The sequence below is a fragment of the Archocentrus centrarchus genome, chromosome 13, assembly GCF_007364275.1.
Source record: "Archocentrus centrarchus isolate MPI-CPG fArcCen1 chromosome 13, fArcCen1, whole genome shotgun sequence".
Taxonomy (NCBI): Eukaryota; Metazoa; Chordata; class Actinopteri; order Cichliformes; family Cichlidae; genus Archocentrus; species Archocentrus centrarchus.
The window spans coordinates 13,253,062-13,278,684 of NC_044358.1; the positions used below are offsets into that span (position 1 = coordinate 13,253,062).

Consider the following 25,623-nt stretch of genomic DNA (forward strand, 5'->3'; position numbering starts at 1 on the left):
GCTGCCTGTAACATTGTTTGGCATGTGGTGGTTCAGTGATTACCTGGGGAGGCATATACATGGAGGGATGCACAGACCTCTACAAGCTAGGCAACGGCACCCTGACTTCCATTAGATATTGGGATGAAATCCTTGGATGAAACCCATCAGACCCTATGCTGGTGCAGTGGGACTCGGGTTCCTACTGGTGCCAGCCTCATGTGGTGAGAACATGCAGGCAGTTCCTGGAGGATAAAGGAACTGATACCATTGACTGGCCCCCATGTTCACCTTACCTAAATCCAGTAGAATACCTCTGGAAAATTATGTCTCAGCCATCCGATTCTGCCAGGTTGCACGTCAGACCGTCCAGGAGCACAGTGATTCCCTGGTCTGGATCTGGGAGAAGTTCCCCAGGACACCATCTATCATCTCACTGGGAGCCCCAGTGATGTCAGGCATGCATACAAGCACGTGGGAGCCATACAAAGAAAGTTCCATTTTGAGTTGTAATGAAATTTCAGCAACATGGACTACCCTGCTGTATAATTTTTTCACTTTTGTTTTCATGGTTTCTTTGAATTCAGTCCTCTGTACATTAATTTTCATTTCCATCAGAAGATGTGGTATCCTTTCTGTCATAACATTACCCAGTCCATATCACTAAAGAAATCCAGTATGATTTTTTTTTCCCCTCATTGAGATCTGATGTGTTTCAAAGTGTTCCTTTATCTTTTTGAAGAAGTGCATGAATGGAAAACATCAATGTATTGTGGTCTCTAGAACAGTTGATCAAATCCATGATTTTGTCCTGTGCTGGGGTTTTTAATCAATATAATTTGCAAAGTGCTTTTTTTTCCAGGATACTTGCCATGTTACCAAAACAGGTAACTAATTAAGCTGAATGAAACAGTCATTTGAGTACTTAAGGTTCACATTCAAGTTTGTTCAAATTAATTTTTTGACCAGGAGATGCTTTTGAGGGAAGAGTTTTGAAAGCCCATGGATATGAAAAAGTTAGAGACTTCTGGAAAGAAAAATAAAAACTGTAATACAAACAGACTATATAAGTGACAACATAGAGCTTTGTTTTATTTGCAGCAGAGTGTATGTGTCATCATGTTTCCTGTTTTTGTTCATTTGGCAAACATGATTTTATTCATGTTTGATGGGTGTCTTTCATTCAGAATAAAAACAAAATTGTCACATCACATTTAAACAGCAGTGACATGTCATGAAGGTGATTCACTGAATAGTGCCCTGCTGGTTTCATCTTTTTCAATAATCACAACACTAGTTATTACAATTACACATTATTCACATTTTTAAAAAAATCTATATGTGGTTAATAAACACTGGAAAACTATTTTGTTTTTATAAATATCTAATAAATTATACTGAAATTCTGCAAACATGATTTAAGACAAAACAGTAACATTTTCTGGCCATGTTTATGACAGCAGGACAGTACAGTGTTGCCATTATAATTTTTGATAATTTCACAGAATTTCTAGTCAACTTCACTGAAAAACTAAAGAACTAAAGTGTGGTTTTCATTTCAAACTAGAAATGTTAAAATTTGGGTTTTGGGCATTCAGTCCTATTTGTTGAGGATAATCTCATGAGCTCCCTCTAGATGAGTGAAAACCATTTCAACAAAGTAGGTTTCACATGAAGTAAATAGGCTCTTTGTAGATGGGCTGCTAATATTTTCCACACATTGCATCAGAACACAGAGCAAAGGACACTGGATCTATCATTATTTGACATAAGAGCCAGTCATATTTCTTCACTGTAGTACAATGAATGTTTTAAAGGCAGGTCCTGCAGCATTATCTTGGTGGATGGTAGGTAATTTGATTACCAACCACCAGGCCACATGTAAAATGTATGCATTTGAGTATGTTACACTGCTCTGTCAGACATGGCTGGCATAATATTACTGTTTTATTACATCACTAACATACATGAGTTTAAAAATAACACATTGTGCCGCTGGCTCACATGCTTCCACAGCAGACCTGATCTGCTCCAACTGTCAGAACAGACTCAAGTACAGTTAGTTACTCTGGTTTCTCTTTACTTTTTAATAAGGTGCAGATCTGGACCAAGTAAAACATCTGTTGGGGTTAACTATGACTGAACCAGGAGGTCTGAAAGATGTTGGCAGTGAAGCTTTGTATCACTCACTGGTCCAGATTTGGTCACTTCAGTGGAGTCTGAACAAATGGGGAAAAGATCAGGTCTGTGTTAAAAAGTATGTTCCAATGTAAACCCAGTTTGTGGTGTCCATGGCAGCTGGTATGTCTGGTTACTCTGACACTTTGACCCGAAAAGTGACGCGACCCAGAAACTTGTCCCGATCATCATCATTGCGGAGGTTAGAACCCTCAACTTTACACTCCACTGTCTGCTCGATGTTATAGTCTTCTTTTGTGAGCAATAACTTGACTGCAACAAGCGGCTGCACGTAGTCAGGCTGTAAACAGAGAGAGAGAGGTTATTAGCGGTTGTCTAAAATTCACACACAGTCATACTCCAATAGTTGCACTGGAGAGCAACTTGGGGTTCAGTATCTTGCCCAAGGATACTTTGGCATGCAGACTTGAGCAGCCAGAAATCGAACCACCATCCTTCAAATTAGTAGATGACCTGCACTACCTTCTGAGCCACAGCCACCTAAGCTGTCAGCAACCAGCTAAGATGAAAAGCCATAACATCTTCAATTTATAAACTTAACCTTCCATGAAAACTGGCCCAAAGATAACCTCAGTGCGAACCATAAACCGCAGAAATACATCTATTTGGCATATCTGAACCACAACAGAGTTTGGGAGGTCTGCAGATGACCTGTCAAGGCTATCATCTATTGCATGAGAAAACTAAATCATCAGTCATTTTCATAGTTCTTCAGAACATCTATCTCCCATGTCCACACCATAAAAGTTTTGCACCCGATGAAGTCTCAGTGTTGTTTTGTTACTTTTAGCACTAAGTAATCATCTTTTTTTTTTTTGGGCCTCAGAGAAAAAAAAAATTATTTTACCAATACCATTGTGCAGACTGAGATATCTGTTGGCTGGTATTTTTTTAATACATCATTGGCCCTTTTTTTGTTTGTTTATTTTAAACACACACCCCCCGGAGTGAGTGAGTGAGTGATTGTGTGTGTGCGTGCGTGCGCATGTCCGTATTCATGCACTTGTGAGAGCATGCACGCGATCCCTCCCAAATCCAACATTTTTTTTTTTTTTTAACTCGAATCCAGACACCTGTGTCTGTGTTCTTGTGTCTATAAGGTTTCTCCCTAAGAATATTTGATAGTAAGTGTGGGGGCCCACAGATCCACCCCCAGGACATGCGGAATGCATGAGGGAGAACAGAGCCACAGACACCCAGTAGCCCCGGGACCTCCCCACAGGGACAACCAGGCAACTAATTAATCATCTGTGTCTGCATTAAAAAAAAAACACAACACAGTATTATCAGTAGAGTTAGAAATCGAGGCTTCAACATTGAATTTTACAAACCACGCGGAAATATTTAATATTTTAATATACCCTGGCCACCCCACAGTGCACTATCTAAAAAAGGCCAAAGAAATATCCAGGAGGACTAAGGCTAAGGGAGTAAACCTCAACAGAAAATGTTTGTGTAGATTCTCAGTCATCCAGGTCATAGTAGTCTCTGGAGCTTGAAAAAGGCGACTGGACTTCTTTTTGTTTCTTGAAGACGTTTCACCTCTCATCCGAAAGGCTTCTTCAGTTCTCAACCAAATGGTGGAGAGACCCAGGTATTTAAACCCCTGTGGGCGTAGTCCCCTGGAGGTGGTTATGACCCTCTATTGATCATGTGTGTGAACACATGTGCCCAGGTGTGAAGGGGGCGTGGGTCATATTTAATCAGTGGTTTCAGTTGAAACCAATTTAGGACTCCGCTCCATTGTTTCCTGTGGCCTATTGAGGTCACTGGAACAAAGGTGTGAATGGGGGTTGAGACGTCTGGGAAGGGAGCTCAGGACAGCACTGTAAGCGGGGGAAAGTTGGTGACGTAATCCACCTCCTCTGTTCAATGATGGTTGTTCACAGTGGACATAGATGGCTTCTTTCACTCCTCTTTCAAACCATCTGTTTTCCCTGTCCAAAATGTGAACATTGGCATCCTCAAAAGAGTGCCCTTTTTCCCTTCAGATGCAGATGTACTGCTGAATCTTGTCCTGTCGAGGTGGCTCTTCTATGTTGTGCCATTCGTTTGTGAAGAGGCTGTTTGGTTTCACCAATGTAGAGGTCCGAGCACTCTTCACTGCACTGAACAGCATACACTACATTGCTGATCTTGTGTTTGGCGGGTTTGTCCTTGGGATGAACGAGTTTTTGTCTTAGGGTGTGACATGGTTTGAAGTATACTGAGATGTCATGCTTGGAGAAAATTCTTCTGAGTTTCTCTGACAAGCCTGACATATATGGGATGACAATGTTGTTCCTCTTGTCCTTCCTATTCTCTGTAGTTTGTGTTTGGCCTTCATTCCTGTGCATCTTAGCTGATTTGATGAAGGCCCAGTTGGGGTAACCGCATGTTTTGAGGGCTTTCTTAATGTGTGTGTGTTCCTTATGCTTCCCTTCTGCCTTAGAGGGAACACTTTCCGCACGGTGTTGTAGGGTCCTGATCACCCCAAGTTTGTGTTCCAGAGGGTGGTGGGAGTCAAAGAGGAGATACTGGTCTGTGTGTGTGGGCTTCCGGTAAACTTCAATGTTGAGGCTTCCATCTTCCTCGATAAGCACCGCACAGTCCAGGAATGGTAACAAACTACAGAGAATAGGAAGGACAAGAGGAACAACATTGTCATCCCATATGTGTCAGGCTTGTCAGAGAAACTCAGAAGAATTTTCTCCAAGCATGACATCCCAGTATACTTCAAACCAAGTCACACCCTAAGACAAAAACTCGTTCATCCCAAGGACAAACCCGCCAAACACAAGATCAGCAATGTAGTGTATGCTGTTCAGTGCAGTGAAGAGTGCTCGGACCTCTACATTGGTGAAACCAAACAGCCTCTTCACAAACGAATGGCACAACATAGAAGAGCCACCTCGACAGGACAAGATTCAGCAGTACATCTGCATCTGAAGGAAAAAGGGCACTCTTTTGAGGATGCCAATGTTCACATTTTGGACAGGGAAAACAGATGGTTTGAAAGAGGAGTGAAAGAAGCCATCTATGTCCACTGTGAACAACCATCATTGAACAGAGGAGGTGGATTACGTCACCAACTTTCCCCCGCTTACAGTGCTGTCCTGAGCTCCCTTCCCAGACGTCTCAACCCCAATTCACATCCTTTGTTCCAGTGACCTCAATAGGCCACAGGAAACAATGGAGCGGAGTCCTAAATTGGTTTCAACTGAAACCACTGATTAAATATGACCCACGCCCCCTTCACACCTGGGCACATGTGTTCACACACATGATCAATAGAGGGTCATAACCACCTCCAGGGGACTACGCCCACAGGGGTTTAAATACCTGGGTCTCTCCAACATTTGGTTGAGAACTGAAGAAGCCTTTCGGATGAGAGGTGAAACGTCTTCAAGAAACAAAAAGAAGTCCAGTCGCCTTTTTCAAGCTCCAGAGACTCAACAGAAAATCTACATCCTGTGGTACTTGCGGGACATCTTGGTCACCTTCGCCTCCACAATCGGTTCTACAGGACAAAAGAAGAGTGCTCAAACCTAGGACCTAGGGCAAGCGTGCTCTCATTAATATTCTGCTCAGACTTAGGTATGGTTAAGATGGTCTGCAAATTTGGTATCTAGAATTGCTCCAGCAGCTAACCATATGTCTCAACCCCAATCCGTCTGTCAATCTCCTGTTCCCTTCTCCCGTCACTCATGAACAAGACCCCAAGATACTTGAACTCCTTCACCTGGGGTAGCAACTCATCCCTGAGGTGGAGTGGGCACTCCACCCTTTTCCAGCTGAGGACCGAGTCCAACTTATTGCCAGCAATACAAACCAAGCCCTTGCTGCGGTTGGACAGGGACTCAATGGCCCTCAACATACTCCTGCAGCACCTCCCACAGGATACGCTGAAGGACGTGGTCAAATGCCTTCTTCAAGGCCACAAAACTCATGTAGACTGGATGGGCTGTAGACTCTGTAGACTGGATGTAAACCCATGTAGACTCCCTCGCTGGAATATCTTCACTGTAAACCGTTCTACTCTCCGCGGGAGTTCGCTTCATTCATACTGGCTGCTGTTTACATCCCGCTGGATGCGGACGTGCACGAGGCCCAGTGCGCACTCGCAGAGCAGATTCTGTGCATGGAGGGGACATACCCGGACTCTCTTATCATCGCACTTGGGGACTTTAATAAAGCCAGCCTGAGTCAGGAACTTCCCAATATAAACAATATATCACATGTCCAACCAGAGAGGAGAAGACATTAGACCACTGCTACAGCACGATAAGCGGGGCTTATCACGCAGTGCCCCGCGCTGCACTCGGCCTCTCTGACCACGACATGATCCACCTGATCCCGCGTACAGACAGAGGCTGAAGCTCTCAAAACCTGTGGTGAGGACAACAAAGCAGTGGACCCGTGAGGCTGTGGAGGAGCTCCGCACATGCTTCGAAACTACAGACTGGGACTCAATGAGGGCTGCCTGTGGCAGTTTGGATGACTACACGGACACTGTAACCTCGTATATCCACTTCTGCAAGGATAGCATTGTGCCATCACACACCAGGGTAAGTTATAACGGTGACAAACCCTGGTTTACTCCCAACTGAAGCAGCTGTGGATAGAGAAGAGGGAGGCTTTTAAAAGTGGGGACAAAGACTGCTACAAATAGGCCAAGTACAAGTTTAGCAAGGAAGTGGCCACTGCTAGATCACATCACTCTGAGAATATACAGCAGCAGATCTCAGAGAACAACGCTGACTCTGTATGGAAACGTTTTAGGCAGATTACCAACTACAAGCCTAAAACCCCCCCACTCCACAGACAACCTACAAACTGCAAATAGACTGAACGAGTTCTATTGTCGTTTTGATGGTCAGTTCAGCAGCTCTCACACCTCCACCAGTCCCAACTACAATACAACCAGCACGAATATTCACCCCCCCAACCTCCCCCACTCCCCACACCTCAGAGAAGCCCACATCATCAAGGACTTCTACCCCAGAGTCCCCCTCCTCCCCCCACACCTGAGTGGAGCCCACAACAACACCACCAAGGACTTCCACCCCAAAGCCCCCGTCCTCCCCCACCCCCACAGTCTTTTGTATTCAGGAAGACCAGGTGCTAAAGCAGTTCAGGAGTGTCAAAGCTCGCAAAGCTCCAGGGCCAGATGGTGTCTCACCTGCCACACTGAGACACTGTGCTAACGAGCTTGCCCCATTGTCCACGAACATCTTCAACTCCTCACTGGAGGCTTGCCACATGCCTGTCTGTTTTAAAACCACTACCATTGTTCCTGTCCCCAAGAAGCCAAGGATCACTGGACTTAATGACTACAGACCTTTGGCACTGACTTCTATGGTCATGAAGTCATTTGAGCATCTGGTGCTGTCCCACCTCAAGTCCCTCACAGCCCCCCTTCTGGACCCTCTGCTGTTTGCCTACAGAGCCAACAGGTCTGTGGACAGCACCATTAACCTGGCTCTGCACTTCATCCTACAGCATCTGGACTCCCAGGGAACCTACGCCAGGATCCTGTTTGTGGACTTCAGCTCTGCCTTCAACACCATCATCCCTGATCTACTCCAAGACAAGCTGTCCCAGATGAATGTGTCTGATCCCATCTGCAGGTGGATCACTGACTTCCTGACGAACAGGAAGCAGCACGTGAGGCTGGGGAAGAATGTCTCGGACTCCCGGACCATCAGCACCGGCACTCCACAGGACTGTGTCCTCTCTCCTCTGCTCTTCTCCCTGTATACCAACTGCTGCACCTCTGACCACCAGTCTGTCAAGCTTATTAAGTTTGCAGATGACACGACTCTCATCGGACTCATCTCAGAGGGGACGAGTTGGCCTACAGGATGGAGGTCAAACGTCTGGTGTCCTGGTGCAGCCACAATAACCTGGTGCTGAACGCCCAGAAGACAGTGGAGATTATAGTGGACTTTAGGAAGCACACAGCCCCTGGCACCCCCATCACCACAGTGGACTCATTTCACTTCCTGGGAACTACCATCACCCAGGACCTCAAGTGGGAGCCCACCATCACCTCTGTCGTCAAAAAGGCCCAGCAGAGGATGTACTTCCTGCGGCAGTTGAAGAAATTCAACTTGCCAGTAAGGACCATGGTGCAGTTCTACACTGACATCATCGAGTCCATCCTTACTTCCTCCATCACTGTGTGGTACGCTGGAGCCACCACTAGGGACAAACAGACTACAGCGCATTGTGCACTCTGCTGAGAAGGTGATTGGCTGTAACCTCCCATCTCTCCAGGACCTGTACACCTCCAGGACACTGGGGCGTGCAGGTCGGATCACAGCCGACCACTCTCACCCTGGACACAGACTTTTTGACCCTCTCCCCTCAGGCAGGAGGCTACGGTCCATTTGGACCAGAACCTCCCGCCATAAGAACGGTTTCTTCCCCTCTGCTGTTGGACTCATGAACAATAACCCTAAGACTGTTATCACCACCCTCCACAAACGCTGATGACCCTATGTTTATGCACCTGTCTGTCTGCACTGATCACTGCACTGTCATGTACATATTCCTGGACTATAGTTTACATTCTTTTATCTTTTAATTATTCTCTGCACTGTATATTTTGTAATATTGTGTTATAGTTCTAATATCTCTGTATATTTGTAATTTGTATATTTGTAACATTGTCTTATAGTTTTTATACTTATTTGTTTTTTATGTAAGCACAAAAAAGTACCGCAGCAATTTCCTAATGCTGTGAACCTGTTCACCCATATGGCAATAAAACCTTCTGATTCTGAGCAAACTCCCATGCACACGAATATCCTCAAGAGGATGTATAGCTGGTTCAGCGTTCCCTGACCAGGACGAAAACCACATTGTTCCGCTTGAATCCGAGGTTTGACTAACAGACGGACCCTTCTTTCAAGCACCCTGACATACACCTTCCCAGGGAGGCTGAGGAGTGTAAACCCCTGATAGTTGGAGCACACTCTCCGGTCTTCCTTCTTAAAGATGGGGACCACCACCCCAGTCTGCCAATCCAGTGGCACTGCCCCTCCTATGGGTGGTGGGCTCATGTAGGCCCACCACCTGCAGGAGGGATCATAGGGGTCAGGTGCAATGTGTGTGTTGGGCAGTGGCCAAGGGCAGAGGCCCTGGCAAACTGATCATCGGCTATTGAGACTGGCTATTGGGAGTTCATCTTGGGTGATATTAATGCTCATGTGGGCATGGATAATTCAGCTTGGGAACAAGTCCTGGGCCAACATGGTATTGATAAAATGAATGAAAATGCCCAGCATCCCTTGGAGTTCAGTTGTGACCACTCTCTCTACTGCTCAAATTCACTTTTTGAGGGTAATGTACGCAGCAACGTTACCTGGCAACATTGGCACCAACTACACAATCACATACTCTGTTGTAGACAAGATCTGAGCCATGTCTGCTGTGTCTGCAGCATGCGTAGTGCTGATTGTGACACAGACCATGCCTTTGTCTGCTGTAAGACCACCTTTCATCCTTTAAAAGCTCACCAATTACAGCCAGTACCAAAACTAAAGCTAAACATCTCAGCCTTAAAGCATCCTTACAATCTTCTAAATTACCAGTTAAGTTGTGAATCTACTCTGTAGACATCAGAGAGTGGAATACCCTCAGTAGTGCAATAACAAGTGCTGAGAACTCTCTTGGCATTGTTTATCATAAACAACCCAATTAGTCTGCAGCATCTGCAGACATCCTCTATCCTGCCATTAAGAAAAAACAAAATGTGAAAGTTGGTGTTGAGTGCTTGAAACCTAAGGCTGCAGGAGACAATGAACTGCTGAACAACGGTGGGGATGTACTAATTTGAGAACTTCACAAGATTGCTGTCAGCTGCTAGAATTATGGTTCCAAAGAATGGTGTGACTAGAAACTTCACCAAAGCAGTGAATAGTACAGCACTCTTTACTACTCCTCAGATCATCAGCTGTTCACCTGTACTCTTACCTATTATGCCCTCATTCCATGTTATGCAAGTCACAGTCACTTTTAAAGCCACAGTATCTGAGCCTTTAGAAATACAGAATGGTGTGAAGCAGGGCTGTGTACTAGACCCATACCATTTGGTATATTTTTCTTTGTCTTATTAGGACAGGAAGTCCCAGCCGGCACCACATAAAAAACACCAGCACACGACCACAAGGTAATTAACACACACAATCCAGCTACACAAGCATAAAGCAGACATGAGGTCGGCCACTTCCATAGGTTGTGTACAGAGGCTGCAAAGACCCCACAAGTCTAATTAGAGCATCTAACCAAGCTAGCTCCAAAACAGAAGCAGCTTCAACATTAGGATGCAGCTGGATTTGAGCTTTGACTCCTTCAAAGAGTTTGTTTTTGTCACACACCACATTAATCTACTGCACTGAGGCTAGAGTTTATTGTAGAATTTATTGAGTTTGGGAGTCCATATTTTTCTTTTTTTCTCCCTGTTGATGTTCAGGTGTGTCCTAATTATTGCACATTTAGCACGTAGTGCTGCTGTCTTGTGAACTGTTGGTTGTTGAATATATTTCTTTACGGTATCTTTTGTCGAGTTTTTATTGCGCAATAGTTACTCTTGTGCCTTGAATCTTGCACCTGACAAAGTATGAAAACTAAAATACTGAAACTAGCAAAACTAATCTAAAACTAAGCATTAAACCTAAAATAAAAAACTAATAAAAATGAGCAAAACCACTCTGAAAACTAATTAAAACTAACTGAATTAGAGAAAAAAGTAAAAACTAACTAAAACTAAATGATAATGTAAAATCCAAATTATTATAACCCTGTGTGAAGGAAGGTGGATTGACAAAGACAAGAATAAATATACATAAGAGAACTGCTAAAGAAACAGGAATTAAAAGAGTAGGAGACACACAAGAAAAAAACCAAACAAACGTTATTTAAAAAGTAGTGACTATAAGACAAGAATCATACATGCAGAGACATAAAGAGGACTCATGGAAAAGTTGAAAACTGAGAAATATGAGAGGATATACTGAAATACTGACCTTTGTTTATAGTTCTCTAATCTTTAAAATTCTGAGGCTGTTTTAAAGAGGAAAGAAAAGTATAGAACCTGGATGCTGTGAATCCTGTCATGGTGTTGGGGTTCTTTAGTTGCATTTTTTTCCCTGTTATTTGTTGTATGAAAGCTTAATTTCTTTTTTTTTTTTTTTTATTAAAATCCAAGCATCTGGTATCATGAATTCTAGCTCAAATCACACAAATCATTTTTATTTTGGGCGGGTTTTGCATAAAAGCATGCCTAAAAATACTCCCAGAAGGAAATGGCACATACCATAACCTCAATAACTGCAACAAGCATCAAATGTACATCTCCACATGAAGGATAGCAACATAATTAATAATATCTGAAATATATTATGTGTATGTTAAACAAACCTTAATACTGCTCAAAGACAGAGGATACTGTTAGAGAGGACAACAGCTGTAATATTTATCTTTAATGTTAGAGTCGCTTTTCCCCCCCTCATAAATAAAGTTAAAAACAAAATAAGACAGTTTTTGTTTGCTGTATTAAAATAAATTTGAAAAAACAACACCATAGGCAGCATTTACTCACATGAGCGTTCTTGCCGTAGTATGGAAAAAACATTTTATCCAGACGACCTTCAGATGGGAAGTACTGCATCTGTAAGGAAGTGGCTCTCTACCAGAGACCGAGGCACAAATACACTTATTTAAATTTAAGGGTTAGAAAATAACATTTAGGGTAACAACTCAAACCTTCTAATCTGCACTTCTAACAGCTGCTCAGCAAAGAGTTTCAACAAAAAGTGTTGAATTTCTCCTTTGTTTCCTCTGCTTCACAGATGCACTGTGAGATAGCTGTGTGTTGTGGGTTACCTTGGCAGTGCAGTTGATGTAGGGATCTCCTTCTGGTTTCAGGCCAATAACCGCACACAGTTATTATTATTTACAGAAGTCATTTTGATCTGTAAGCAAACAACATGCACTTCACTGACCCGGTTCATCTTGATGATGATGCAGGGTTTCCCCTCCTTGAACCCAAAGCTGGGGTCAGGCAAACCGGAACACTGACGCAGTGTACTACGTTTAAACTGACAAACCTTCTTAACTGGCTCATTGTCCTGCTCAGTGTATTCACCCACCAAACACAAGTCATTACCCTCCTGAATGCTGTCATTATAATCTGAAAGAAAAAAAAGATAATAAAACATTAGTGTTTGAGAGTCTGAGCAGGTATAGAGCCTAGTAAAGGGGCAGAGCAAGGAGTAATCCACAGACACTCCCTGCCACAGACAACAAATAGTAAAGACAATTACAGTCTATACTCTATGTCACCAATAGGCAGGCCACACTTCGGATCCAGACCCAGAGAGTTTTTATTTTACTTTGCACAAATTTTCCTATACTTAGGGTAGGGCTATTTTAATCTGCGTAGCTTTTTCCTTTGTTTTTACAGTAGTGCACACAGGAAACACAAGTACCAGTCTTCTTTTCCTTGACAACCAGTTGTTGACTACATTTTTATTACTTAAAAAAAAAAAAGTCCCATTAGGATTACAATTTCTTTTACAAGATAGACCTGGTCAAGGTAGCAGCCAAGATACAGTCATTGATACAACTATCAGGCTACTTCAAAATATATTGCATTGAATTATAATGCATGATATTCCAGACCCTTGTTTAAGGAAATTATCTCTAACTGGACCTACTTAAATTTTTATTGAATACCCTGGTTTACACACTCAAAACTGGAGTTACAGTCAATAACTAGAATTTTGAATGGAATAAGCATAATATGGGTCCTCTTCTCTACAGCGGTTAACACACCCAGAAATGTTAATAGCATAAACACACAATTTTGTATTATTTTGTAATTGTAATTATGAGCCAGAGTCTTGATGTGTTTATTAATCACGGAGTAATCGCTCTGTCAGACTGAAAAATAGGCCTTCCTCCTACAAAGTGTTTCACTGATCAATATTTCTGTCAATGATTGAAGGCATCCACAGAGCTACTCCAGTCCATGACACTGCCTGCACTGTGGCTATGGAGAACACTTTTTGGCATTCTCTAAACCTCAGATGTACTGCAGTATTTGAGAAGCCAGGTTTCTAAACACTGAAACCAAGACCTTCTCCAGCTTATCTGGGGGGAACAGCAAAGCATTCCCAGGCCAAACAGATATAATCTCTCCAGAATGTCCTGGGTCTATCCCAGGGCCTCCTCCCGGTAGGACATACCTGGAACAACTCACCCCAAGAGGCATCCTAGTCAGATATCCAAATCAACTCAACTGGCTCCTTTCAATGTGGTTGCATAATAACTTCACTCTTCACCCTCTCTGTAAGGAGAGGCCAGCCACCCTTTGGGAGGAAGCTCCTTTCCATGGCTTGTATCTGCGATCTCGTTATCTTGGTCACTACCCAAAGCTCATGCCCATAGTTGAGGGTAGGAACATTAGATTGACCGGTAAATCAACAGTTTCGCGTTATGCTCAGCTCTCCCTTCACCATGACGGACCAGTACAGCATCCACATCACTGTAGCCACCGCCCTAAAATGTCTGTTAGTCTCCTGCTCCCCTTTTCTTTCAATCGTGAACAAGACCCCGAGATACTTGAACTCCTCCACATGGGGCAGCAACTCGTACCCTACCTGGGGTGGGCACTCCACCCTTTTCCAGCTGAGGACCACAACCTCAGACTTAGAGGTGCTAATTCTCATACCTGCAGCTTCACACTCGCAAACCTCTCCAGGAGGGGCTGGAGGCCACCAAATGATGACGCCCAACAGGACCACATCTTATTTTTTTCTAAAAAAAAACGTAACAAAACAAAACATTATGCCATAGAGGATTAGAGGGCTAAGCATCTACTGATACATGCTTCTGCTGAAGTGGATTTGCAGCCCTTTCTGGATTTTTAAAACTCTTGAGCTGAATTAAAGTCCTTTTAGAAAGAGGTCTCACCTGTTTGCAGTCCCTTTCAATATTCCTCCCCCAATCCCTGACCAGTACTGAAGTGGAGCCTTGAAAGAATCCATCACCAACCACATCCTGTGGAACCATTTCCTAGCTTGGGTTTGGAAAACAAACATCCTCTCTCCTTTTTATAAAGCTTATAATTAGGGCTACAAAAGGAGGACAGTAAGCAAATATTCTAAATATCAAGTAAAAAAGTAGAACTAGGAAAACCTGTAATGGTGCATTCCCATTTGAAGTCAGAATTTTTTAGTTCCAAGTTGGAATTTTCAACTGGAATGCTCCTAAAGTCAGATGTCCAACTCAAAAAGTCAGAGCAAGCCCCACTTCCCCTGATTTACAATCCAAGATGGCTACAGTGCATGCAAACAGTAGTAAAACTTGTAATATGTGCTGCTACTGTTGGGTATTTGAGACTTGATGAATGAGCCACACAGAGGGCTGACCAATTCTATCTTCATGAGTGACTCTACCTCACTGTTTAGCAAAAAACAAACAAAAACAAACAAACAAAAAAAAAAACTTGCATTTCTGACTTTGCTGCTGGAATGTATTTAGCTCAGATGTCATCCTGGCTCCAATATCCAACTTCTGAGACAACTGTAAGCACCATAAGTCACTGTTGCAGCACATCATGCAAAGCTGAGTTTCAACCTTTAAAGTTGTTAGACCTATACCTGATACCCATCCCCACTGTACCTCAGACCATTTGTTAACCCCCTGCTTTCTGTAGCTAAAGCTGTGCAGAGAGTGTGTAATGAAGGATTTTTTCATGCTGTAATTACTGAACATAAGTGGACATATCAGCTGACCATCAGAAGGTAAACAGTGTTAAGTTTTTTTTATTCAATTTTTTTAAAGCAGTCACAGCAGCCTAATCACATACATAAGCTAGCTTAATGGTTGCAAATTGTGTAAAAATATCTTGAATGCTAGACGTGACACAAGGTCATTTTATTCTGGGAATAAATACGTTATAGAAGCATTTCTATAATTCACCCCTTACTTCAGCTAGTTTTTGGGCAAGATGTTAGCAAGAGAGGTTCATTGACTTTCTACATTCTGACTGCGAGCATGTGTTCTGTGTGTTCAATAGAGACCAAAAAAACAAAAACAAAAGAAAACAACTGCTGTTTGTGCAATTTTAGTCAGGTTGGGGCAGTCCTGAAAGAGTGACTAAGACCAGAACAACCTTTTATGAAGAAAAAAAAAAAGGGGGGGGAGAAATCCTGGACACCAGAGTTCACGTAACTGTCTTTTTACTTGAGTCTTTGATGGCAGAGGTTATATGTTGTACTTACTCTGCAGGAGGTCATGCAGTTGCTGGATGTAATGGTTTGTAGTTTGCTGGGTCGCTGCGGTTGAAGGCAATTTCAACTGCATGAGGCCGAATCACCAACCTGCACCAAAAAAAAAAAAAAAATCATTCAACATTAAAGTAAAACAATGACAAAAAACAAGGATGAGCGGCAGCAGAGTGCCGTGTCTCAAACAGGAATTCCAGGGACACAGGAAACAGGAAATGAAAGCACCTGGACTGGCCACTCGATCCTGATGTTGAGGTACATTTTCATCGAGTGTCTGTAACATCACCCACATGGTGAGAGAAAAACATTCCCCCCAGGAACCCATAAAAGATGAGGTAGAAGAGAGGAGGATGAGACCTGAAAAGAGATTCAGATGTCACTTTAATTAAAAACACAATGAAACAAAAGCAGGAGGAGATTCCAGGAGATGATGATGATGATGATGATGATGATGATGATGGATGATGACAACAACAACAACAATTTTATTTGTAAGCGCCTTTGAAAACACTCAAGGACATTTTACAGAAATTAAAACAACAATCACATAAAAGCATGAAAAGAAATAAAATTCAGATGACCAGGGAATTAGAGTGAGTAGGCTATCTTAAACAGGTGAGTTTTGAGTCATGCTTTGAAGACAGAGAGTGAGTCAATGTTACGGATGTCAGGTAAGAGTTCCACAGTCGGGGGCGGAGCGGAAAAAGCTCTGTTCCCCATGGGTTAGGGTTACAGAGCTTTTTCAAGGTAACCCCCCTGAGGCAGGTGGTGGTGGGTGGGTTGGGGGGGCAGTAAGGCAGATGGAAGAAGAAGATGAAGGAAGTGGGAGGAGGGGCCAGATTGTGGATGGTTTCGAATATATTCAGAAGAATTTTAAACTGAATTCGGAATTGAACTGGGAGCCAGTGCAGTTGCTGTAGAACTGGGTGATATGGTGAAAGGAGGGGTTTGGTGATAATACGAGCGGCTGGATTTTGAACCATTGAAGCTTATAGAGGGATTTGAGAGGGATGCCAAATAGAAGGGAATTACAATAATCAATATGGGAGGTAACAAGACTATGAACAAGGATGGAGGTAGTATGTGGGGAGAGAGAGGGGCGTAATGTTTTGGAGTTAAAAGTATGCAGTCCAGGTAATATTATTTATATGGGAGGGTAAAGAAAGTGCTGTCGAGGATGACACCCAGACTCTTACCTGAGGGGAGGGGGAAACTGAGGAGCTGTCAGTTGAGAGGGAGAAACTGTAGACTTTGGATAGAATGGATTATGTTCCGACGAGGAGGAACTCAGTTTTATCACAGTTTAATTTAAGAAAGTTTCAAGTAAACCAAGATTTGATTTCAAATAAGCAGGTGGTGAAGGAGGAGGGTGGGAATGACAAGTTAGGTTTGGTGGATACTTAATTTGCAAAAGATATTGGCAAAGGGAAGGAGATACGTAATAAAGAGGAAGGGACCCAGGAAAGAACCCTGAGGTACACCTGTGGTAACAGGGGAGGGGTGGGATTTTAAAGACTTAAGTTGGATGAACTGAGTGCGGCCTCTGAGATAAGATTGAAACCAGTCTAGGGGGGGTGTTGGTGATGGCAGTAGAAGATGATCTGTAGAGGAGGATGTTTGTGGGAAATGGTGTCAAAGGGCCGAACTCAGATCAAGGAGGATGAGTAGGGAGAGTAGTCCAGAATCAGCTGCCGTAAGAAGATCACTAGTGATTTTGAGTAGAGCAGTTTCTGTGCTATGGTGGGGGGCGGAAACGAGACTGGACTTGTTCATACAGACTGTTTCAGGTTAAATGGGAGTGAAGTTGAATAGCAACAGTTTTTTTCAAATATATTGGAAATGAAGGTTAGGGTAGAAATGGGGCAAAGATTATTGTAATTATTTGGATCCAAACCAGGCTTCTTCAGAATCGGAGTAACAGCTGCAGTTTTGAAGAGAGTGGGAACAATTCTAGTTGTAAGAGAAGAGTGAATAATGGCAGATCTGAAGGGGAGGAGAGAGGAGAGGCAGGATTGAAGAGCTGTAGGAAGAGGAACAAGGAGACATGTGGAGGGCTTGGATTTACAGATGAGGACAGTGATTTCAGAGGAAGTTGGTAGTTGAAAACTGGAAAATGACTGACGGGGGGCATTTAGAAGGGGGGAAGGGCAGAGAAACTCAGCAGAGGTGCTGGTGGATTTTGTTAATTTTTTCACTGAAAAATAGCATAAGGGAGTTGCAAGTTGCAGTAGAATAAAAGTGTGGGGGGGAAGGGTCAGGGGGTTGAAGAATACTATTTAACAGTGAAAACAGAGTCTTAGTGTTGCCTTCATTTGAGGAAATAAGGCCAGAATAGTAGACAGATTTAGGTTGAGTGATTGAGTCCTTACATAGTTATACATGAGATAAATACATGTCTCTGTGGATAGTGAGACCAGATTTTTTTATACTGACGCTCCAGTTGTTGCCCTTTGGCTTTCATGGACCAGAGTTCAGGGGAAACCAGGGGGAAGGATGGGTAAAGGAAACAGACTGTTTTCACTGGGGTAAGAGAATTGAGGATGTCAGTTAAACAAGTATTATGTGTCTCTGGAGCTTGAAAAAAAGGCAACTAGACTTCTTTTATTTCTTAAAGACTTTTCACCTCTCATCCGTAAGGCTTCTTCCGTTCTCAAAACCAAATGGTGGAGAGACCCTGGTATTTAAACCCCTGTGGGTGTAGTCCCCTGAAAGTGGTCATGACCCTCTATTGTTCATGTGCATAATCACATGTGCCAAGGTGTGAAAGGAGGCGTGGGTTATTTCAATCAGTGATTTCAGATTAAACAATATAGGACTTCGCTCTATTGTTTCATGTGACCTCAGTAGGTCACATGAAGTCCAGTCACCTTTTTTCAAGCTCCAGAGACTACTACTGTATGACCTGGATGACGGCGAATCTACACAGACAAGTGTTATATGTATTTATTTATTGCTATATTAGATAGGCAGTTACTCTAGGAGAGCTGGACAGGGCTGTAGAATGTCCTTAACCCATCAGCAGAACCAGTCTCTGCTCCTTTGCGCAAGGAAGAACAGACTGAGCACTGACAGAGCTAGAAAATGACCTCCAGCAGCCACTGGTGTGAATGTCTCTGACCAAACAATCAGAAACAGACTTCATGAGGGTGGCCTGAGGGCCCAAAGTCCTCTACTGGGCCCTGTGCTCACTGCCCATCACCTGAGAGCCTGACTGGCATTTGGCATAGAATGCCAGATTTGGCAGGTCCACCACTGAGGGCAGGTTCACCCTGAGCACATGAAAGACGTACAAGGGTCCGAAGAAGCTATGGATGCTGCCTGTAACATCATTCAGTAAGACCAGTTTGGTGGTGCGTCAATGCCAGCCTGATGCGCGAGCATGCAGGCCATTCCTGGAGGATGAAGGAGCTGATACCACTGACTGGCTCCCATGATCGTCTGACCTAAATCCAACAGAACACCTCTGGGACATCACGTTTTAGTCCATTTGACACCACCTCAGACTGTCCAGTAGCTCTGACGACCTGTCCCAGATCTGCGAGGAGATCCCCCTGGACACCATCAATTGTCTCATTAGGACCAATCAACGTTGATAATTTTCATTTCCTTCAAATGATGTGGCATCCTTTCATTCCAAACACATTACCCAGTCTATATCAGTATAGCTATCCAGCATGATTTTTTTTCTCTATTGAGATCTGATGTGTTTTTAAAGTGTTCCTTTAAATTTTTTGAGCAGTATATTAAAGGAACACTGGGTTAGACTGGCAGAACCAGGCTTAGGGAGGGGCAGTCGTCTGCTGAGACAGGTTGGGGATGAGGGGAGAGAGACAGGACAAAAGACCACTGTGGAATAGAGACAGATTAATATAACTAATGATTAAATGCAGAGTGGGGTATAAACAAAATAAAAAGTGGTGAATGGAAAGAAACAGTTTATCATGGGAACCCCCCCAGAAGCCTAGGCCTATAGCAGCATAACTAAGGGAGGGTTCAGGGTCACCTGGTCCAGCCCCAACTATACCTTGGTCAAAAAGGAAAGTTTTAAGCCTAATCTTAAAAATGGTGCCTGTCTCCTGAATCTAAACTGGGAACTGAAGGCTCTGCCTCCCATTCTACTCTTAAGTATCCTAGGAACCATAAATAAGCCAGCAGTCTGAGAGTGAAGTGCTCTATTGGGTGATATGGGACTATAAGGTCTTTAAGATAAGATGGGGCCTGATTATTCAATACCTTTTATGTGAGAAGAAGGACTTTAATTCAATTATAGATTGAACAGGGAGCCAATGAAGAGAGCCCAATATGGGAGAAATCTGCTCTCTCTTTCTAGTCCCTGTCAGTACTATAGCTGCAGCATCTTGGATCAAGTGAAGGCTTTTCGGGGAGCTTTTAGGACAGCCTGATTGTAATGAATTACAATAGTACAGCCTAGAAGTAGCAAATGCATGAATTATTTCAGTATCACTCTGAGACAAGATGTTTCTAATTTTAGAAATATTGCACACACACAAAAAAAAAGCAGTTCCACATATTTGTTTAATATGAGCATTGAAGGACATATCCTGGTCAAAAATGAGATTTCTCAGTGTTACTGAAGACCAAGGTAATGCCATCCAGAGTAAGTATCTGGTTAGACACCATGTTTCTAAGATTTTTTGGGCCGAGCGCAAGAACTTCAGTTTTATCTGAAATTAGAAGCAGGAAATAAGAGGTCATCCAGGCCTTTATGTCTTTAAGACATTCCTGCAGTTTAACTAATTGACGTGTGTCATCTGGCTTCATGGACACATAAAGCTGGGTATCATCTGCATAATAATGAAAATGTATGCAATGCTTTCTTATAATACTGCCTAAGGGAAGCATGTATAATGTAAAAAAAAATGGTCCTAGCACAGAATCCTGTGGAACTCCATAATTAACCTTAGTGTGTGAAGAAGACTCCCCATTTACATGAACAAATTGGAGCTGATTAGATAAAAATGATTCAAACCATTGCAGAGCAGTACCTTTAATACCTATGGCATGCTCTAATCTCTGTAATAAAATGTTATGGTCACCAGTATCAAAGCTGCACTGAGGTCCAACAGGACAAGAACAGAGAGTCCACTGTCAGAGGCTGTAAGAAGATCATTTGTAACCTTCACTAATGCTGTTTCTGTACTGTGATGAATTCTGAAACCTGACTGAAACTCTTCAAATAAATCGTTCCTCTGCAGATGATCGGTTATCTGTTTTACAACTACTCTTTCAATAATTTGAGAGAAAAGCAAGGTTGGAGATTGGCTTATAATTAGCTAAGACAGTTGGGTCAAGTGATGGCTTTTAAAGTAATGGTTTAATTATGGCCACCTTAAAAGCCTGTGCTACATAGCCAACTAATAAGATAGATTGATCATATTTAAGATTGAAGCATCAATAAATGGAAGGACATATTTGAGCAGTCTAATAGGAATGGGATCTAATAAACACATTGATGGTTTGAAGGAAGTAACTGAAGCCGGGATTAATGGAGCACACAGAACTTCAAATAAAAGGGGTTCTTTATTCTTAAAAAGGATGATTTCTCTGGAGTGAAAAATAAAAGAAAACAGTTGAAGCAATGGAGCAAAAATAGTCTCCTATACTGTGAATGGTCGTATAATACTAGTATAAAGCTCCGAGGAGTAACTGCTTCAACAAAATGGTGCATAAATCGCACTGTTGGCACTCAACAGAGTGTTGCAACGCAGCTAAAACACAAAAAAACAGTACTAACAAACGGTGGTGGCACTTCAAAGATCTGGAATCTTCACTCAAGTGGCCATAAAGTCGTCTTCCTTCAACCAGTCTTGGCTCAAACAAAATGTCCTCCTCTTCTGTGTTACCACGCCAGGGTACGTAACTAAGAGGTTTTTTCCAACTTCCCGTACTTTTTGACCTCTGTTACAATAGCACCACTTACTGACAAAAGCAAGAATTACAACCAGTATGAAATAAAAGCAAAACGGGGTTTACAAAACATATTTTACAGGTACCCATTTTTCACCTGGTTACATTCTCCCCTGCTTAACCGTCAACGTCCTCGGTGACGAAGTAACTGCTTTTCACTTCTTTTAAAGCTTCTCTGAAAAACACAGAACCTAAGCTGGCAATAATCTGTGAAACCATTGATGAGCTTAGTTCTGGTTCCAACACTGACCTGGGTTCGTGATGTGGATTTGTGTGTTTCCCTGCATTCACCCTTTTACTCCTGGGGAGCAGGTATGGGAGCCTGTCTAACACAAGGAGGAGACACTCGTACCTCACACAGTTGGTCAGTAGTGCATAGTTCAGTGTCAACATGGTCAGTCTCTACCTGTTCAATCACGGGAGGTTCACCTTCTGAAATCAGCTGAGAGTCCGCTTTCTTCTGAACACTCTCACCAACAGAACAGAGTTCTACATCTGCACACGGGGTCAGGTTAAAAGAAACCTCTTCAATGATTATATCCCCCTCATACTCATCACAGTCAGTGGTTGGTTCTGCAGTCTCCGTCTGGTTGGTCACAGTCTTTTCAATGTGTTTCTGCGTCAAATCTGGAGGATTAACACATGACCTAAGGTCAGCCCTATTTACTCTCTTAATAGATCCTCCCTCTACGGGTTGTACTGTGCAAGTCGTACCTACTATGTCTATAAGTTGGTAAACAACTGGACTCCATGCATCCTGAATTTTGTTACGACCAGCTGGTCTGTGTCTCAGGTAAACATCTCTCCAACTTCAACTGAAGGACAGTATACTCTGTGATCATGCTGAGCAATGCGTTTTGCTGCTTTCTGCTCTGCATATTCTTTTGCTTTTGCATGTGCCTCTTGGAGTCTTTGCTGGTGCACAGCAAGCCAATCCAGATTTTTATCCTTGTGACTGCCATTTGCGAGCAATGCATCAACAGGAAGATGTGGATCTACCCCATAGAGCAAGAAATAAGGGGAATATCCTGTAGTCGCGTGTGGAGTAACATTATACGCATAAATCAGCTCAGGTAAATGTTCAGGCCAACGTTTCTTTTTGTCAGGTGGAAGTGTGCGCAACAGTTCATGCAGCGTGCGGTTAAAACGCTCACACTGTGCATTTCCTGTCGGATGATGGGGCGTTGTACGTGTTTTTTTCACACCATACATTTTACAAAGCTCAGCGATAACTTCTGATTCAAAGTTACGGCCCTGATCTGAATGGAGACGTTCAGGTACACCGTACTTCATAAACCACTCCTTTAAGAGGACTTTGGCTGTGGTCTCTGCTTTTTGGTCACGTGTGGGAAACGCCTGAGTAAACTTGGTAAACACATCAGTGATGACTAAAACGTTCTCACGACCGTCTGAAGCTGGTTCAAGGAGAGTAAAATCTACTGCCACAACTTCTAAAGGTCGTGTTGCCAAAAATGATTTCATTGGAGGGTGAATCTTTGGATTGGGCATTTTTGTGAGAACACAACGCTGACAATTTTTGACCCAGTGTTCAACGTCTTTGTGCATCCCTACCCAAAATGCTCTCTATCCCCTGATGTCCCATAGAGTCATGGACACTCTTCATAACAGCAGTTTGTAAACAACCTGGAACAAGCAACTGAAAGCACTCCCCAAAATGATCATCATTCACCACTCGATACACCAATCCATCACGCATCTTAATGTGTTTCCATTGTTTCAACAATGACTTGACTGCGACAGAAAGGTTCTTCCTTTCTTGTGAACTTGGTGGGCTGTCTCGATCCAAAAACTGTTTTAGAACACTAATCACTGGGTCTTGACATTGAAATGTTTGCAGCTCTTCCTTGGAATAGCCTGGAAGAGTTGGTGTAGCCTCTTTAGCATGTGACTCACACTTTCCATTTTCCACAGCCCTGATCTGGTTCAGCTGACAGCATTTGAGCCCAGCTGTAACAAGTTCTGGCTCAAGAGCAGTGCCTTTACAAATCACATTGCAAATTGCAATAAAATCAAATTCCTCATTCAGTTGGTTCTGGCTCCCCTGCTAATGGGTGTCGTGACAGTGCATCAGCTGCTGGGTTGCACCGACCTGGCCGGTACTGCACGTCAAAGTCGAAAGCAGCTAACTGCGCTACCCATCTCTGCTCAATAGCTCCAAGTTTTGCACTTTTTAGATGACACAAGGGATTATTGTCTGATATAACAGTGAATTTAGAGCCCAGCAAGTAACCCCGAAACTTTTCCACTATTGCCCATTTAAGTGCAAGCAGCTCAAGTTTCATACTGCTGTAGTTTTTATCATTTCGCTCTGCATTTCTTAGCCGTCTACTTGCATATGCAATGACCCGTTTTTTGTCACCTTGCTGCTGACACAAGACAGCTCCTAAACCCTGACCACTAGCGTCAGTCTCCAAAATGAAGGGACAAGTGAAATCTGCATAACCGAGAACAGGTGCAGTCACAAGCTTTTCTTTCAATGTATCAAATGCGATCTGACTGTTGGTATCCCACAATGCATTTAGTTTTTGACTAGCTTTGGCTGTACTGGCAGCTCCTCGACATTGATTCACAAGGTCATGCAGTGGGGCTGCGATCTTTGAAAAGCCCTCAACATACCTTCTGTAGTAGCTACATAGGCCTAGGAATGATTGGAGCTCCTTAACGGTGCCAGGCACCGGCCACTCCTTGACTGCTGCTACCTTGGAGGGATCAGTTGCAATACCCTCGGCAGAAATCTGGTGTCCAAGGAATTTTACTTCCTCCTGCAAAAAGTGACATTTTTTCCACTTCACCTTCAATCCTGTGTCTCTCAAACGTCTAAGAACTATGTCCAGCCGTTCCAAATGGGACTCAAAGCTTGGCGAGTACACCAAAATGTCATCGAGATAGACTAACATGATGTCAAATATCAAATCGCTCATAGTCGCTTGCATCAACCTTTGAAATGTCGCAGGCCCATTACAGACCCCCATGGGCATGCGCACATACTCAAACAGCCCAAAAGGCGTGGTGAAAGCAGTCTTATGTCTGTCTCGATCATCCATCGCCACTTGGTGATACCCACTGGCAAGGTCAACTGTGGAGAAGTATTTGGCACCTTTTAAGGCGTCAAAACTCTCATCGATCGAGGCAATGGGAATGCGTCTTTCTTGGTTTTGAGATTCAGTTTTCGATAGTCGACACACAAGCGTATACTGCCGTCACTTTTGCGGACTACCACAACTGGCGAGGCATAAGCGCTTTCACTTTCCTGTATGATTCCTTTTTCAAAAGTTTAGAGATATGTTCTTGTACTTCCTGGTTGGTTAGGAGGTATACGTCGATATGGTTGGGTGACAGGTACGTCATCAACCAGCTTGATCTCATGTTTCACCTTATCTGTGTGTCCCAGATTTTCATCATCATCTGCAAAAACATCAAGGTAACGGGAAAGCAATGCACAGAGAGCGACACGCTCTTCCTCAGTGCCTCCTATGTCAAGTTTTTCCAAAATGGTTTGCATCTTACTGTCAGTTTGTTCTGTGTGGGAATCAACTGAAACCTGTTCAACATCAGCAGAGATGCGCTGAAACTTAACTTGGCATGTCTGCTCACTCTCAACAGGATCAACCTCTGAGATCACGCCTAGCCGTGTTCTGGGGCCCAACCACACGTCCTCAGCGGAGAAATTAACAACCTGGAGAGGAAGAATATGGCTGGTGCTCATGACAAGTGTTGGAATAACTGCTAAACCGGGTGGTAGTGGAGTGGTCACTGGTTCAATGATCAACTGAGAGGCTGTATCTGAGGTTTTAGTGTGACCTTTTACAAATACAGTGGACACAGAGGATGCAGGGATACGTACTTTGTTTCTGCCTGCAACCCGAGCTGTCGCTTTTCTCTCAATACAACAGACCTGTATCTGTTGGAAAGCTGTCCTCCACCCAGAGTCTAAGGATCCACCCAAAGTGTTGTCAAACTCTGCTGTCACCAGTTGTCTGCATCTGTGAATGACATTCATACCAATTATGCATTCTTCAGAAACAATCGGATTCACTGAAGGTTTCAGAACCAAGAAACCACAGTTTGGGATCTTTAAACTCATCGTCTCAACTTCCAGTTCAATATATCCCTGGTAAGGGATGTCAAGTCCATTCGCAGCAGTTATTTTGAGCCAACTATTAGTAGCTAGCATGCTCTCATCACCAATATATTTTCTGAAAAACTCATCTGTTAT

At 43.2% G+C, this 25,623-nt stretch overlaps 1 protein-coding gene across 2 annotated transcripts in view; it reads right to left on the reverse strand.

Annotated features, from left to right (window-relative positions):
* Positions 1-1,065: 1,065 nt before the first annotated feature.
* LOC115790635 (sodium/potassium-transporting ATPase subunit beta-3-like) overlaps positions 1,066-25,623 on the reverse strand; it is a 31,885-nt gene continuing 7,327 nt past the window's right edge. The window contains exons 1-6 of one of the 2 annotated variants that reach the window (XM_030744492.1): positions 15,682-15,814; positions 15,453-15,550; positions 12,169-12,355; positions 12,049-12,100; positions 11,765-11,851; positions 1,066-2,458 (exon numbers count right to left, since the gene is read on the reverse strand). In XM_030744492.1, coding sequence (XP_030600352.1) covers positions 2,291-2,458; positions 11,765-11,851; positions 12,049-12,100; positions 12,169-12,355; positions 15,453-15,534 — 576 coding nt within the window. In that variant the 5' untranslated portion in view covers positions 15,535-15,550; positions 15,682-15,814 and the 3' untranslated portion in view covers positions 1,066-2,290. Of the gene's footprint in view, positions 2,459-11,764; positions 11,852-12,048; positions 12,101-12,168; positions 12,356-15,452; positions 15,551-15,681; positions 15,815-25,623 lie in introns of those variants that run through there. The other variant, XM_030744493.1, reaches the window with a different exon arrangement.